The sequence below is a fragment of the Idiotropiscis lumnitzeri genome, chromosome 11 (genome assembly GCF_059441095.1).
Source record: "Idiotropiscis lumnitzeri isolate Australia: NSW breed Sydney's pygmy pipehorse chromosome 11, RoL_Ilum_1.0, whole genome shotgun sequence".
In the NCBI taxonomy this organism is placed as follows: Eukaryota; Metazoa; Chordata; class Actinopteri; order Syngnathiformes; family Syngnathidae; genus Idiotropiscis; species Idiotropiscis lumnitzeri.
In genome coordinates this window covers 11,935,984-11,953,018 of record NC_142401.1, presented here as the reverse complement: position 1 = coordinate 11,953,018, position 17,035 = coordinate 11,935,984, and the positions used below count along the sequence as shown (strand labels likewise).

At 39.0% G+C, this 17,035-nt stretch overlaps 2 protein-coding genes across 3 annotated transcripts; both read right to left on the bottom strand.

The window, feature by feature from the left end:
• Nucleotides 1-1,047: 1,047 nt before the first annotated feature.
• nbl1 (NBL1, DAN family BMP antagonist) lies at nt 1,048-10,349 on the bottom strand. Of its 2 annotated transcripts, none has more exons than XM_088309183.1 (4): nt 10,124-10,349; nt 5,600-5,780; nt 3,361-3,472; nt 1,048-1,613 (listed from the first exon to the last, which is right to left on the bottom strand). In XM_088309183.1, the coding sequence occupies exons 2-4, from the start codon at nt 5,770-5,772 to the stop codon at nt 1,335-1,337; spliced, it is 564 nt and encodes a 187-aa protein (XP_088165309.1). In that variant the 5' UTR covers nt 5,773-5,780; nt 10,124-10,349; the 3' UTR covers nt 1,048-1,334. The 2 variants fall into 2 exon arrangements, with proteins under 2 accessions (XP_088165309.1, XP_088165308.1); XM_088309182.1 differs by lacking the exon at nt 10,124-10,349 and adding an exon at nt 7,726-8,101.
• Nucleotides 10,350-11,057: 708 nt separating this feature from the next.
• LOC148327471 (MICOS complex subunit Mic10-like) lies at nt 11,058-15,754 on the bottom strand. The gene is made up of 4 exons (XM_088309422.1): nt 15,650-15,754; nt 11,469-11,516; nt 11,285-11,394; nt 11,058-11,198 (listed from the first exon to the last, which is right to left on the bottom strand). Exons 1-4 carry the CDS (start codon nt 15,708-15,710, stop codon nt 11,187-11,189), a joined length of 231 nt encoding a protein of 76 aa, XP_088165548.1. The 5' UTR covers nt 15,711-15,754; the 3' UTR covers nt 11,058-11,186.
• Nucleotides 15,755-17,035: the final 1,281 nt, after the last annotated feature.

The following is a 17,035-nucleotide window of genomic DNA, read 5'->3' as shown; positions in this document are numbered from 1 at the left end:
AAATATCTTCTGCTTAAAACATAATTTTTGTGATAATTAAATGAGTGGATTTTAAGACAATTTTATGTCGTAGTTTTAAATACATAACAAGTAATTGTCTTTTGTTTTATTTTTAGTTTGATAGTAAACGTATACTTTGAAGGTGGGATATGGTGCAGGCAGTAAAATTGCCAAGTAGGTCACACAATATGATTGATCCCACTTGTGCTGTTCTCTTGTGTTTTGTTTTTTTATAGAACGGTAGTTCCAGGGTGGTTCACCACTTTATATATTTACAGCAAGCAAAGAGGTAGTCCTCTGAAATGTTGTCATGCCTTTGGAGGAACTGTGGTCATATATGGCCCGTGGGCCACATATGGCTCACTCTGGTCTTTAATCCAGCCAATGAGCAAAACATTAATCTAGTATATGTTTTTTTTTTATTTTTATTAAAACTCATTTGTATTTATTTTCTATTCATATATCAAATTACAGAATGTGTTCATTGTATATAATACAATGAAAAAAGGTTAGTTTAATTAACCTTTTTCATATAATAAATGTTATTTTTTATGACACTGCATAAGCGGAATGTATTTTAATTAAATAATTATAACTAATAAAATAAAAACTGTGAAATATTTCATTATTATAATAAACATAGAATTTATATGTTCGACATACCTTTATACCAATGTTACTATTACAATTATTTTATTATTTTCTCATCCACAAATGACCAGGAACATGTGTCTGTTATCAAAAAGAAATGAGGATCACAACATAACAAACATTCGCCCACCCTGTTTGAGCGCGCAAGGCCATGCTTTTTTTTCTTTTAAAGTTTGAGTGCCCTCTAGTGGGAAGCTGACCTGACATTAAATTGTTATTCACAAGTAATTAAAAGCCAGAAAAAATGGGAAAAAAAACCCTCATCAATTTATTTTTATCTTTGACTATTACTAAACAGATAAGTTTAATTTAAAACTAATTGCAGAACAATTCTGATGGACTTGATACAAGGTTATGCGATTTCATAGAGCAAAAAAAACAACAACAAAAAACAAGTTATCGCAACAATAGAATTTATTGTATTCAATGCAGATAAAGAGTAGATACCACAGCTCGTGAGCCGACTATGGTGGAGTCTGGATACACAAATGCACATGTATGTTATCAGCAAACAAAAGAAGTGCAATTATAATCTCTTACGGTAATGACAATCTATGGATACAATGGAATTGTAAATGCATTTGCAGCTTTTAACACAAAGTGAATCCATATCGTCAAAGTGCTTCTGCAACATTAAGAAGGATGTAAAGAGGGGGAGAAAACAGCGTCAGGATGAATCAAACCTACCCTACGTCTGACATGTGTGGAAGAGGGTGATGGCCTGTGTGTGCGTGGCCGTGCTTTGAGTGTGTGTCTGAATGGGGCGGCGGGTGGGAGTGAGTCTCGCTCACTGTGTCAGGTAAAGGTGGGCGGTCCAGGCTGTTGTCTGCTGGATACAGCTGCATCATGGCACCCTCCTGGGCGCCTTCCTTGCCGCACGACTGGCAGCTGCAGTGGAAGATCCTCTCCACCAGCTTGTCCACGTGAGGCGTCTCTTCATTTCCTGGGCACTCAAGAGTCACCTGTGCGGACATAAACACATTCTTGGTTTACTTTTCAATTATAAAACTACAAATTAATCTTAAAAAGTGTTTTTTTTTTTTACAATAAACCTTTTGAGATGGGAAATGAAAATACGCAACTGCACAAGTTAGCACGTCCTCTCGTAACTAATAATAATAATATGAATAATGATAATAATATGAACTGGAATGTGGCTGAGCTCATAATTAACCAATCACCTTCATGTTAAATGACAGTCAGCACACATCTGCCACTATTTAAAGTGCCTCCGATGAACTCCAAACGCATTTAACTCATTTAATTCCAGAAATTTCCACTAGAGGAAACCTCTCAATTCCGGCGTTTTTCTGGATTTTGACTGATTATGCGAGACCCGCAGAATATTGTGTTCCAATTGCTATAAAAACAGAGCTATGAGGCAAAAAAAAAAAAAAAAAGGCTAAGACGTATAAATATGTTTTATGGATTGAATGAGTTAAGATGCTCTTGAAGGCTTTTCCTGCCATTCTGTATTCGACTTTCTCTTTCTGTTTAGAAATGTTCATAATTTAATTATGAATATATAAGAAATAGGGTATTATGATAATTCCCTCCACCTTGACTTGGGATCCAGTTCCATCTGAAGAAAGCACATGGGGTTTTATTTTTGTTTTTTTAATGCAACTGAGTTGTATATGACATATGTCAAAATAATGTGGCAAAAGTTTTGAAAGTTGACCCTGTGAGAAAAGTCTGTTTTCATGTATATTCTCCACTTGCAGTTTATTTAGTAGAAATAAATTGTGTTGGAGCTCCACCTATATGAATTTCAGTCACATAACATAACATTGTAATATGGAATACAACTAATATAAAGTTAAATGGGAAAATTAACTTTTTGGGGGGGGGGCGTGAACTAAAATCACTTCTTTTTGTTTACCTCACCTCCAAATGACCTGCGCCGTATGCCCATTTTAAAAAAGAAATTTGCCAAAGTCAAGCCCTGGTGATTGTTTCTACTTCACGTTTTGTTTGACATTCAACGCATATTTTTGTAGTCCCTTCTGATGGGAGCCCAAATTTGACCACTTTTGCTACGTTTGACTGTCTAAATTCCCAGTGAATGTCGGTGTTGCACAAGTCAAACTGGTGCTCCAGACCTCACACAACGTCCCCTCACTGTTTGCATTGTGCAGTGAAAATGATCACTCAGCAGTTTCATCAAGATCTCGTATGAGGGCCAAAGCAACTGTGAGTGGTATCCTCTTTCAAGAGATCTGCCTTTGTTATTTCCAGCTCTAGTTAAAGTCATGCAACAATAATCATAACCACAAAGACAAACATCCATTTGAGGATAATTGAAAGTGAGTCGAGTTGGACTGACTCTCTCTCATACACACACACACACACACACACACAGTTACACCCAATATGAGCCGCAAAGTGACTACTCTATCAGGTAACGACTGTTCTTTCGAAGAGAGCAATATTTTCCTCTGCCAGATGAGGTGACCTCACCTGTGCCCCCACCCGTCTAGTCTACATGCCAGCCCTCCAAAGTGCTTTCTCCAAAGCCTTTGTTGTCACAAGACAGGATTCCTGTCTCTGACACACAATTAAATGTCGATGAACGCGGATTAACAACCAGTACGGGAACAAATGCACCATTTATTTTTGTTGAGTACTGAACATGCTCGTCTGGAAGTTGTGAGAGGACCGAAAGTGGGCTTGCTACGTGAGCTAACAAACATGCAACATAACTCTTACCACTTCCCACTGAGTCTGGGCAGGCATGCAGGAGTCGCAGTGCACCAGAGACTCCGTCGACTGTGGGAACGTGTTGGGAACGCTGTAGCTGAAACACTGGCCCAGGCAAGCTCTGCAAGGAAGACACAAGCCGTTATCTGTCAGAGTCAGACACACGCATCCAAACGGGACGGAACAAAGAAATTTGCTGAAATCACATCACATCACTCAATCTGGTGATGCGTCTGGAAGCCAAGACGCAGAGTGTGCACGACACCAACAAAAAGTGGATTCACAGGGTTAATTGTACCTTCTGCCATCTAGTGGAAGAGAATTTAATTCTTCTGCACGTCCGTGTATGAAGCTACTTTGATAAATCACATTATTTGTAGTCAATTTAAAAAAAAATACCATTTCAGGGAAATTGCATAATTCACTCACCAAGCACCATATTGGTTGGGAATCAATGTTTTATTTTTTGCTGTTGTTTAGCAAATTGAGGACAAGAATAGTGAGAAGCCTACTGTATATTCTGGAAGCATTTGATAGTCCTAGTGCAGTGATTCAGAACCAATTCTCCATTTTCAGTTAATAAATATGAATATTATTATTCAAAGTCTCCCTGTGTTTTTTCTCTAATTCCTACAACAATAGATTGAATAATTAATTTTGTGAAAATGAAGATGAGATCAACACCAATTTGGTATTTACATTTACAGTGACATTTTTGGAGGGTGTTGTGCAGTGAGATTTTTCCAATATAAAATACTGCATATATAGTGTGTTGTAAATAACATATAATAATATAAGATTATAATAATTTAAGGATTAATATATTGTGCAATATATATATATATATATATATATATATATATATATATATATATATAGAGAGAGAGAGAGAGAGAGAGAGAGGAATATATTATTTTTTACATCTTTTTACAATAAGTCCATCTCCCAACAAATTTACTAGTAGTAGTAATCTTGATGAATTAAGGATTAGGTTCAGCAACAATTTTTTTTCTTTTTTTTTTGTCATTTAATTTAATTACAATCAAGGTAAAATCAGTATTACACGAACTTTTATAGATCAAACTAAAAGCAAAAAAATGAAAGTATCTCAAAAACCTGATGTGCTAAAAAAAAAAAAAAAAAAAAAGAACATTTTAAAATCAACACCAAAAATACATTTAGGGACACAAAGTTATCGCTGATCAAAATTTGCTGTTGGCCAGTGCTATCATTCAATTTCACTAACGGAGTTGCTAATTTAATTAAAAAAAATACAAATCAATCAATTAATTGAATTTAAAAAAGTTGCCATTTTATTGCACTGAACAATAAAGTGAATTGCAATCACAAAATGGGATTCAATACTTAAAGCTGGTCATTTCCACAGAAATGGCACACGAATCCTGAGACATTTAAGTGCCAAACTCAAATAAGTACTTATTGACATCAATTGAAGTTATTATTCCATTTATTGTGTTTATGCACCCTGTATGATGTTTTGATATTTGTGACTTCCCTGTTTTCCAGCAAGAGGCCACATATAGTTTTGACGACACAAGTGTGGGACTGTCTTGCAGCACATCTCTTGCAAAACAAGCGTGTGATTGTTATGACTTCATTTTGGACTGTATACGTTAAAGCCAGCGTTGTATCTCACTCCACGATTAGCCTCGTGTGAACGTTTTTCTTTTTTTTTTTGCTGCTGAAAGACCAAATTCGAGAAACTCTTTTCTTCATGTATTAAAGTAGTGCAGACGTTTGACAATAAGTTTCCCTCCAGTAAAATTGTTTCAAAAACGTAAGCAAAGACACTTGACGGATACAATTTCAATTCAGTTGTGAAATTTTATAATGATTCACAAATGCTGTTTGTCATACAAAAAGGGCATATTACATTTTTTATGGTATGTAGCCTACCGAAAACCAGCAGTTGGTGCCCAACTATTTCTGTGTCACTGCATGTGGTAAATGCTCAACATATTTCAAATGATTCTTCAATCGGATTTTGCTGGCTTCTACTGGAAGCGGTTTTATGAGGAAAATAAGAAAAGCAATAAAAGGCAATATGCTTTGAATAGACAGCAACATGCAAACCCATTAAACCTAAATAAAATTTACATGAGTTATTTTTATGTTGTTGATTGTTTTGCTCACGAGAATTTCAGAAAATAACTTGTAGTTTTATCCAGTATGAAGAGCTGACCAGATACAAGGAAGGACACAGAGGAAGGAGGGGTCTCACTCCGACCTGTTTTGAATCGAGCGAGGCTGACATCCAGTGTGCCCGACTATCTGCGTGATGTTCTTGGCCTCGCACCAGGCGCTCTTGTCAGGGAACAGCGCCAGGCGGTTGATATGTGCGGGCGGTGCCGCAGCATACAACGCAAACAGGGCGCAGCAAATGGGAATGGTCTGCCACATGACTGCACCTAGAGGAGCACAACGCAGCAGTGTGTTACCAACTATCACCAAACTCTTGTGCTCTGGTGTTATTCGACCCCAAACAAACTTTCCGCTAACTTTCCAAAGATGCCTGGCCTTGTTTGGGATGTATAAAAACCGACACAGGCATGCACCGTAATGATGTAAATCACCAGCTGCAGAGAGAACATTAGGGTGGACTCGACTCCCATTGTCCCTAAAAAGACCAAATGTTGGAAGAGGGAAAGCCTCACCTCCCTCTTTAAAAATGCCTCAGCCTGTCAAGTCTTTTTACAACCTACAGTTTTAACACATTTTCCTGCTGGGATCTCTCCTATGAGGCAGACACAAGTTGTAAGTATGATGTAAGATTAATTTACATGAAGTAAGTGTAAATTACAGTGGATTATCTGAAGCTGTACACAATGTGCTCAGTAATAAGAGATGACATTTAATTTTAGAAAAAAAAAATCCCATAGGAAATTATGGCAAGTGAAATGAGTTTCAGAATCGAACTGTCACATCGATAAATGCGTTATTGACATTAACTCTGAAACTTTTTACAAATAACACTAATGTAGAGTAGCACAACAGAGGCAAGGGTTGAAAAATAAGTTTGAGGTTTTATGCCTAAAATGTTGATCTCATCTATTTTTGTAAATCACTGGAGATTATGCACATTTTGAACATAAACTTAGTGGTTGAATATAAGTAGGAAATTAAAAAAAAAATACACTGGATGTTTTAGTTCAAATATATTGCACATAACGGTAAAAAAAAATGTTTATAAAAATGGCATCTACAGTCAATACATGTTTGCATTGCACGTTAAATATATCTGAACTGTGAGCACCAAATGTACTGCACTGATTATTTTTAAAAAAGAAAATAAAGGAAATGTTTAAAACTCTGTAACAATGCACAGTTTGAACATTTTAGTTTCTTGCATACTAACAGAGTGAGCCTGCATACTACATTTTGTCTGCAGGGAATGTTTTGTTTTACATTTCAACAGTTGGAACTATCATAAAAGTAAAAAAAAAAAAACAGTGACCACTGTATAATAAAGTAAAAGTTATCCTTTGAAAACACCTTACAGAAACAGGATGGAGAGGAAAGTTGTTTTTGCCGGGAGAGTAATATCATAGCTAATCCTTAAATGAATATATCTTTATTGTACAGTACTTCTGTAGGCAGGTAGCATTTGACACTCGTTTTGAGTTAATACTATATACTGTTTAAGAAATTGTTTGTGGCGACACTATTGGTTCTGAAACAGAAAATGAACATGCAATGTACAAGTAGTTTGTACGCTTCCTTGGTCATTTTCATGCTAGTGATTAGCCATTATGCGTTCAGCTACATGCTATTTGTGTTACTATCTGATTGCTGAAATTAATTTATGCACATAATTGATCATTAATGGTCATATTTTATTGCGTAGATCATTTTCTATATATGTTTTTTTCTGGTTCTATGGTTAGCGTCACACATCTATTGCAAATACTGGCTTTTGAAGTTTGAAAAAAAAAAAAACCCAGCCCATTAACTGTCGAATGACCAGAAGTTTGTCGAGATTTATTGACACTTCACGCGACTCCAAGTTCCGTTTGACTTTTGCGATTGTTCGACGTTGGAGGTTTCATGGTAGTTCCACAGTTCCACAGCATCCAGCTGTTGCGAATAATTATATGATTTTTGACTAAAATCTTTTTTTTTTTTGGGAAGCTACAAACATATCTAACTGCTCAATTGCAGTTAAAATAAATATGATGAGATTACATTTTATTTCAAGGATTATTTTTTTTAAAAAATAAGACATTTATCAATCGTGACGTATTAGTTTATCTGACGTCGAACGTATGTCTGTCACCATATAAGGAATTAAATAGTTGACGTGGTGATGACATTCCAAGTCGCTAATATGAAAAAGTAACGGTCTACTGAGCTTACCGTTGCTGGACGTCATCGCCGTCTCCCCGGAATAAAAAAAGATTGTTGTTTAAAGCAAATAAAGAGCCTATCCTGCTCTGTGGTGGTACATCCGTGCTTGCTATATCTTTAAGCGGTCACTTTATCCAGCAGAAGCGGCAGCAGCGTGTCCGGGGTCCGAGGGAGGAAGAAGGAGGATGAGGAGATGGGGCCGTGCGCTGCTATCTCATGTCAGGCTCCATCAGCCCGGAGCGTCCCTCCCCTTCCTCCTCTTCTTCTTTCTTTCTGTCTTTCTTTCGTCCTCCTCCAGCCAGAGCCAAGTCCCACGTTAAAGGCCGCTTGAAAGTTCTTTCCAAGCTGTGATTGTTTTAAAAAAAAAAAAAAGGAAGAAGAAGCTCGCAGTCAGGCAGATGGAGCTCCTGCTGCGAGGGGGCTTCTTGAATGTCCACTTTTAAAAAAGGGTTCTTTTAAAGTTAAAAGCGAGGCGAGGAAGATCAAGACAAGTGGTGATCCGGCCAGATAACACGCATTAGTCACGCTTAATAACATGTGACTTTCAAGGTACATGTTTTGTACACACCACCATCAGCGGTTCAATCATAGCCCAATCAAAACACGTGCAAACTCGACGGGCTCACCGGCCAATTTATTAGGTACATTTGCACAATTGAGCTGCATTAAAAACGAGACCTAAAAAAATAAAATAAAGTAAAATAAAGCCTTCACAGACATTATTTATTTCATCCAATATTTGTGGTTATTTCTAATATGTTATTAATTATACACTTAACAGGTATGGTCGATCTGTGATCCATTAGAATGAGCCTCTGTAGACTACTAAGATGCCTAACGGAACTACTATTTGAGATGCTTAAACATATCCATTACATTTTGTAAGCGTAATAATGAGACAGCTGCAAGGCCGTGCAAAGGGGGGGGGGCAGAGGGGGCAAAGCCCCAGGTATTCACCCAGACATAAATATTCCATGACCATTCGTCACAATAAGTTCCAAAATCATCCGCCCATTGGCAAAAACTTGCGAGCACCGATTTCGGAACCATAGAGACAAGGTGCAGAAGTAAGGGATGACCGGTTGACTGGAACCCCAAGTCTAAATAGCGTAAGATGATTTATTTTCACTAGGATGTATATATTTGTATATATCTATTTTATTTCTTATTTAGGGGAACTATTGTTTTGTTGTATTGGCGGAGGGATATGGAGTGTAAAGAGGAACGAGCGAGAGTGCGGGACGCGTTATGTGGAGAGAGTCGACGAGTGAATAAAAGTCGTATGTGGAGCTATTCCCTCTCCGTGTGCTGTTCTTTCTCCCACGAACTCCGATGTCGGAATAGCACTCACCACCCCCAGGAAATCGAGTGCTACAATAGCATGAATTGCCTCTGTGAATGCAGCCGAACTTCACAGAGCAATCAAGTATATGCTGCTTATTGGGAACACAATTTATTTTGAGTTTGGTCAGACTCCTGTTTTAACTATTTTATGTTGCGGCATGCAAAACCGATCTCAGTTATTCTCTATCAAGTCTTGTTTTTGAGCTATAGGATCCCCATTTTCTTAAAACATGAAAGAAATGTGATGTATATAAATTAATTACTAAGATGGAATTGTTGCAAGCTTTGAAAAAAAAAAAACTGCATAAAACAAGAAGAACTTACAATGATTTGCCTGCGGTTAGTTACAAGGTCAAGAGAAAAAACAGCACTAATCCTCTTAATTCCTAATATGCTATCTTTCTGTTGGCAGATATTGACATATTGGGAGCTGCACACACCTCTCACCACACTGTCTCAAGTGTGACTGCACAAACAAGTTGTAGATGTGTCCAATCGTAATAAACTGACAAGTTTTACTAAAGCTAACCAGTGCAATTTTAGTTGATAAGCCATGGAGGGAAAAAAACAGCTGCAATTTTGGAATCTGTATGACAATTTTAGTTTTAATCAGCATAAAAATATTTTTCCAAATCGTTCCCAATTGTAATCGGTGGATCCAACAAGACTCAACACAGCTCGAGTATTATGACTGACTTTGCAAGCATCGAACAACTTGCAAAGAAAAGAAAGTGACCCAAAGAAAGCGAGCCTGACTTTTTACATTCATCTCACCTGACTGTCACCCCAACTTCCTGCACGGCGCAGGTGTATAGTCTGGCTGGACTCCATGAGCAGCCTTCACCATTTAATTAGCCAACACATATTTCAATGAACAGGGGATGAGCGATAGGCTCAATATCTGACATGCTTTCTGTGCAGCACCGCTGTTGAAGTCAATGACCTTTGAAAGCGCCGTTCCTTTGTGTGCTGGAATGCGGGGGCTTCAACTGCGAAAAGCACGATGAAGAAGGAAAACGAACACTTTGTCAAGCACCCTGAGATGAGAAAGTGTTGGACTCACCTGTTAGCAATAACACCCAAGCTCCAGTCCAAAAAAGCCCTTCTTCTACATTCCGCGGATTCTGCTTCAGCAGGGGGCGAAACGTCAACTGACGTCCACACTAACATTTGCTCTTCATCTTCTTCCTCTTCAATCGGACAAGCGTGCAAACGCAGGAGTGGTCCGAGCACATGCACTCAATCTTGATGAGGAGCACACACACGCTGCCAGTGATTACACAAGCCATGTCGACCTCATGATGCTTTGGCAGAGCGACACGCAGACGCCACTCTCTCTTCACAGAAACCTGAAGTACATTTGGAGAAGAATTGGGACGGGGCTCAAGAGGTAATTAATCAATTACGATTTTTGTTAAGCTCAGAATTTCCCCGATAATCTTCCACTTTGTACAAGTCATAACACCTCCCAAGGGTTCCAGACGCAGCAAAGATAAAAGTTTGTTTACAAAGCACTTTCTGTCCAGTTAGAATTGGTTTTATGACAGCAACAACTTCAGCATGGAATAAATTAATCCACTTTACTTGCTGCATTTCCTAAGAGGAAAATTGTGTTGAAATGACTTGGAAATCAACCAACAACTTTAAAGGACTCCACTGTAGTTTTATTTAAATTGTGAAACAGCTCAGGGGAAACCGAATATAAATTTAAAAAAAAAAAAGCAGCATCCATTTGTATTTTATGTCTTTTTATCCATAATCCACAAATACAGAATACCCCTCCTCCCACCCCAAGCGAGCAATTTACTTTGCTTTTATTTCATATTCTCTTAAACTCTCTCTCCTCCCACTCTCCAACCGGGCTGCAGATGCTGAACCTGGCCTTCATTCCAAAACAGCAGGAGGTCACGTCTCAGAGCTCATTAACACACAAGATTACCTCCCACACCCAAACCAAGCAGTTCATTGGTCTGAAACCGACAAAGAGATGCAGAGAGTGCTCTTCAGTCACTTTATTAAATATACACAAGTGGTCTAAGCAGGACATAAGTGGCAGAGCTGCATTAGCAGGGCAACACGAAACAGATGCTTATGTGGTTGAATCCGTCTGCATCCTCCTAAATCCGTCACTGCTGGCCCTGACAGGAAACAGAAATCACACAGACAGAGATGTGCATGTGTGAACAGCCCTCAACATGAACAGTTCCCCGTACTGCACGCTCACCTTTACCACGCGGCCATGAATCAAGTACGGCGACCTGAAGTCATTCTGGCAGTTGGAGTAGCCCATGCCCAAACCCAAACCTGCGCCGAACGAGACAGGCCATGTGCGTCCTGCGGGGAGAACAAAAACATTCATTCATCAACCAAATGAGGAGAGCCTGGTTCTCTTTACACTGCTGACTTACGTTTAAAGAGAAGGACAGAGAAGACGATCCCCACGCCCAGGCCAGTTACTGTAAAAGAGAAGAAAAAGAGAACGGCATTAACAACTCCACTGCAGTGACTCAACTCAAGCACTGAGGTGGCGTGAATATGTTTGATCCAGGCACAAACTGTCTGGCACTGCACACTGGATATGGAACAGACGTCCTAAATCGGTTGACTAGATTGGGAATCATACACCTTTCTGCACAAACACAGGACTATTTTTGAGATTTTTTTTTTTTTTTTTTAAAGACAAAGACAATTGTTTAACCAGCACGTCGATTTTGAACTTTTTTTCAACTTCTTGTACTTACCCAGCTCCAAAACTACTCAACCTTTAACTCACGTTGAGAGTTTTTTCAAATTTAAGCAAGAATAAAAATAAAAACACATGCATGAGGATAACAAAACTTGAATTTTTAAAGACCCCGGGAAAACAAATGTACAAACTTTATTCTCAATATATTGTACATCTTTGAAGACAATTGTGGGAAACATGAAAAGACTCCAAAATATTTTTGACTGAATTGTGTAAAGCAATTTCTGTGCCCCAGATTTTAGGCACGATTAAAAAGGATGCCCAGTGACATAGAAAGGTGACCAGCATGAGTCTAATGAAAATAAATAATTTTTCGAAAGTGGAGCTGACTGCATCCCGGAGATTATGAGAGTGACGCTGGCGCTAAAATGGAGTTAAGTGAGGCAGGAATGGGCCAGAAGAATTTAACCAATCATTCTGTGTGCCCTCGGGTTGAACGCTCAACTCTAGGAGAACTACAGTTGTTTGTTTGTTTACGTTCCAACTCAGCTTTGTAGCAAACCTAAGTGACTTTACGCAAGCTGTGATTGCACAAAATTCCAATTTTGCGGCGTGGCACTTTCATAGTTGCCTCTGAGACTTTAATCTTGCTCCACTGATCTATTAACATTTTCGCATGCACTACATGTGCAACAAGGGGGAATAAAATCAAAAAGTTTGCCCACCCCTTCTCCAGAGGAACTATATGCACTGGTGTGGCCAACTATTTTTCTTTCATGCACCAGCGCAAAAGTTGGTTGTGCCCAAATCTTACACTGCATCGCATTCAACGTCATACATTGACAGAATTGCTGCCATTTTTTAGGTAATATTGACTGGCAAATGATTAACTAACAATCTGATCATCAGGTTTTTTGTTTGAATCACAATTCCACAAGAGTGGTAACTGACTCAAAAATGTACGTGCTTGAAGTGTTCTGTGTCAGTTTTGGTGATGACCTTTGAGCATATCGTGCATTAACTTAGCATTCAAGCAGTTGTCAATTTTTTTTCATCATTTGCAGCTATTTGCATTTTCTCTCTCTCTCTAATGGGCGGCGGTCACTCACCTAGGCCTGTCACAATGACACATTTTTTATGACATATTTTTCCCAAAATAATCATGATAAACGATAATGACGATTTTTTTTTTATGCTGCTGAAATGATCATACAGCATCTGAAATCAAGTCCAGATTCTCGTTTGTTAAGAGCAGCTAACTGAATTTTCAAAAATATTGAACAATGGTATCGAATTGTAGAACAATAAATAAAATATGTTAAATAAAATAAAAAAGATACAACAGCCTCGGGCTCTGTTAAAAATTTTGCGCTAAAGCAAATATGGAACAACTGGCACGATTGTAGAGTGTCACTAATACCTTTCTCCCCCACCCGTTGGACTATTTTTTTTTTTTTTTAGCCGTATCATTGAGAACTTGAACAAATCGGTCAAAGTCAAGAGCCCTGTGCCTAATAAAAACACAAACAGCAAGTCGTTGCTCGTGAGGAACAGGAATATTGTAGAAACACGAACACAAAACATTAAAAAAAGAAGTGTGAGGAGTCGAGGCAGAGGCCAGGTCAAAAGGCTGCACACGAAGGTAAGGAACAGAGTGCTGTGGTGTCTGTCCCGTGCGGCGTAGCCAAGAAAACGTTTGGGCAGTGGCACAAAAATCACCACGCTTGTTTTGTCTCGGACCGGAGAGGACCTTGAGGAGGAATGTGCAGGCCACGCCGCACCCAGTGGCAGGCCAGCCAGCACAGAAAACATATAAAAAGAGCCATTTGGGCCCCTCTCGACTCTTAATTGGATTCAGAGAGCTATGCAGCATGACCGATGTTCTTCAACCAGAACCCTTGGACTGTTTTGGATTATACAGCTTTAGAAAAGTCAAACACACACACACACAAACACAAAAAAAGCTCATCTTCATTATCAGTCCACATCAACATTAAACCATATGCATCCTTTTCATACAAATATTTTGCTCAACTTAATACTCCATGTTTGGTTGGACCTCGCTCTCGCTTTGCTCTCGTGCCAAGCGCTGATTTTCATAGCAATACGCGTAGGAAAATATGAGAGCGAATCAACATGTCCCTTTGAATCAGCTTGTCTTCGTCTGGCTATAATGAAAAGATTTGTGCGGCAACAAAAAAATATACAAGCCGCCGGCCTGAAAGTTCTCACCAGGTTCACAGTACCCTTTTGTTAGATTGTTTGTTTATCCTTTCAAAATTGCACCAATAAGATGTTCGTTTTCAATCACGGGAATTCAGTTGAACTGATAACCAGGACAACTGCTTTCGGATAAAAACACACAACAAAAATTGAAGTTCCGAGTCAAAGATTGCATTTTCGTAGCACATAGCAACGTGTCGCTAAGTTAACGCTAGCCACATCCGACGATATTTTCGCAAATTACATGAGGAGCATCATCTTAAAGAACGGCATTAGCAGCACATATGCTACAGAGTTGCTTAGACCACGAGAGGCACTTTCGCACAGCTGGCAGTTTGCTCGCGTGAGCTCAAAGAATGCAGATGTTTTCCTCCCGGCAAGAAGCAAATTTTATTGTGCCGATGGTGGCGTCACGCAGAGTCAAGTGGATTGTTTGCCAGTCTAAGTATTTCACCATTTTCCATTTGTCTCATCGTACACCGCGCTCGTTCTACCGCCTCCGTCGAGCTGTTTGTGGCGTTGGCGATACGTGAAACTAGTTTGCCGTCATTTACGAGTACGATAGTTAAACAACGGGATGTCAAGAGGTTTTGACCTGGAGTCATTCCAGAGGTGAGAAAGAGTTTATGCAAGCCTCTCTCATCCAGGAAGTAAGAATGATTCATTCTTTGAATATATACAGTGTTTATGATAAAGGAGACCACTCCCTTTGAAAAGTAAGCTTGTTATTCAATTCTCTTTGACCAGGTGTACCCCTTGACAGAGTTTCTTCTCCGTCCTGCTTATGTACAAATAAAAGAGCGATCAGCGGAGGCAATCACGGACAGCAGTACACTCTTCAAGCCAGAGCTCTAAGTGCACCTTGAAGGCAGCAACAAGCCACATGCAATAGTCTCTAGTGGACAGGCAGTTTGCATGTGATTCATATTAGATTAGGTCTGGACTGTTGGCGCTTTGCTGTGGCCTTGAACAACTGAATGAGGTACAGTTAAGTTTTAATTGCATCCAGTGTCAACTGAGATTAGTTGCACAGTGCTTCTCTGTGCGGACACTTCAAGCAAGTACCATCTGGAGGAAGACCCCCATTTGAGTGCTGGACCTGATGCAAATGGTGCATGAGTGCTGGACCTGATGCAAATGGCGCATATGTACTTCATTTACAGTTCAAGGTTGTTAAAAGAATGTGCATTTCAAATGAAAATGACATCAGACACATGGGAGACTTCTACAATCAGTTTTCCTAAGCCAAAAAAAAAGAAATACGTCATTGTTTAAAAATATAATTTCATAGCAAATCGGAGTGTACCACTTAGTGTCAAATGAAGTGGGATGAAGACTCTCATGAATACTTTTCTATATTTCATCAGAGTTGGGTTGACATAGAAGACAACACATCACCCTCTTCTGAAAACTGATTATGAATGTGTAAAACGATAGATTACTGGTTATTCAGAACTGTGCATCATTCAATTTCGATCTTCTGCAAGCTCCTCAGCGAATGCATTTCTATCAAGTTGACCTCAGTTAAATGTCACGGACGTAGGAGACGGTCAAGCCATAGTCCTACTAAAGGGCGTCATTTCAGCATTTCGCTCGAGCACAAACTATTTCCCTGCTAATTAAAATACTAAACATTTTACAGTAAAGTCCCGTTTAAGAAAAGTTAAAACTGATATTTACCAGTTTTCACTGCGGTATCTGCCAGGCACCGGTCCCACTTCCGTCCGTGTTCGTCCGCCATGTTTGCTGCTCCTCAAGATTCAAAATCTCGCGAGAGCATAAAAGGGTCACGTGGCCATAACCTCACTACAATACAGTATTTTAACGTCCGTTTACGATGCACATTTATTCCTTTGTTGTTGTTTTTGTATCTTATTTGCCATATAGCGCGCTTGTGTATGTGCGTGCTTATGTGTATGTAATGGCATACTCTGAATTTAATATAACGTTAATACATTAATTAAAAAAGACTGACATGGCAGGTTAATTAATTATTTTTCTATGGTTTCGGAAAGTGATGCATGTACTGTATGTATGCATTCAAATCAACAACAGAACAGGAAAAACATTTGGGTGCAAAATAATGTTTAAATTAACACCCTAAAAAATATTAGCAAAGACTAAATCAATGGACATGATAATTTAAAAAAATATGTTTGCAGGAAACATAGACTTAGGAGCAAAATGCTCCAGAATCCAGAAATAGGGAAGGAGGCCCCAGGGACGACCCAGGACACACTGCAGAGACTTATATGTCTCTTGGCTGGCCTGGGAAACTATTGGGATCTCTCTGAAAAGATAAGGTGGCTGGGGAGAGGCAAGTGTAGTTTGCTCGCTAAAGCTACTGTCCCCGCGAACCAACACATGATAAGCGGGAGAAAATAACCTTAGTGTAATGTTATGATTGTAATAACACAAATCACTATTAACCATACTCACTGACATGTTTACATGGAAAATATTTCAGATTCCAGCTGGGGACGATATAATTAAATACTAAACAGTTAGTCACAGAGCAAACATTAAAATTGACATCTTATGTCAGTTTATTCTCTGGTGAAACAAAACAAAGATGATTTGTTTGTCTATGTTTATCAATATGCGCCCTGTGATTCGCTGGCGACCAATCCAGGGCAGACCCCACCTGTCACCTAAAGTCAGCTGGGATAGGCTCCAGCACACTTGTGAACGTCATGATCAGGGGCCATCACAAATTTCAAGCAAATATGTGAATTTTCCCGAATGGCCGGTCCTGGCCATCACATCCACCACCGCGATGTTTTTTGTGCATGATGGCCGCAGAGTGGTTCAGTAACTGAATTGACTGAGCTGAATAGAAGTTGAATATTATTTTTGGAAATTAAATCCAGATTATCAAAGGCATTCTGTGCATGAGAAGCATAAACCACGTGACTAAACTGCATATTCTATGCTGTATGTGGCCCCTTGATTCATTAAAAAATGTTTTGCCATTACAATCTTTTTTACAAAAAGCTGACAAATATTCAATATACATTTCCATGGAAAATGGGAAAACATTTTGAAAAAAAAATAATATGAGAATCC

Bases quoted from the DNA above. Each gene is read 5' to 3' on its own strand.
- nbl1 (XM_088309182.1), bottom strand. The intron at 3,473-5,599 runs GTCGGAGTGAGA...TCTTCCTTGCAG, and splicing joins CCTCGCTCGATTCAAAACAG to AGCTTGCCTGGGCCAGTGTT. The intron at 1,614-3,360 runs GTAAGAGTTATG...ATGTCCGCACAG, and splicing joins CCCAGACTCAGTGGGAAGTG to GTGACTCTTGAGTGCCCAGG.
- LOC148327471 (XM_088309422.1), bottom strand. From the start codon at position 15,710: ATGGCGGACGAACACGGACGGAAGTGGGACCGGTGCCTGGCAGATACC. The intron at 11,517-15,649 runs GTAAATATCAGT...TCTCTTTTACAG, and splicing joins AGATACCGCAGTGAAAACTG to TAACTGGCCTGGGCGTGGGG. The intron at 11,395-11,468 runs GTAAGTCAGCAG...TTCTCCCCGCAG, and splicing joins CTCTGTCCTTCTCTTTAAAC to GACGCACATGGCCTGTCTCG.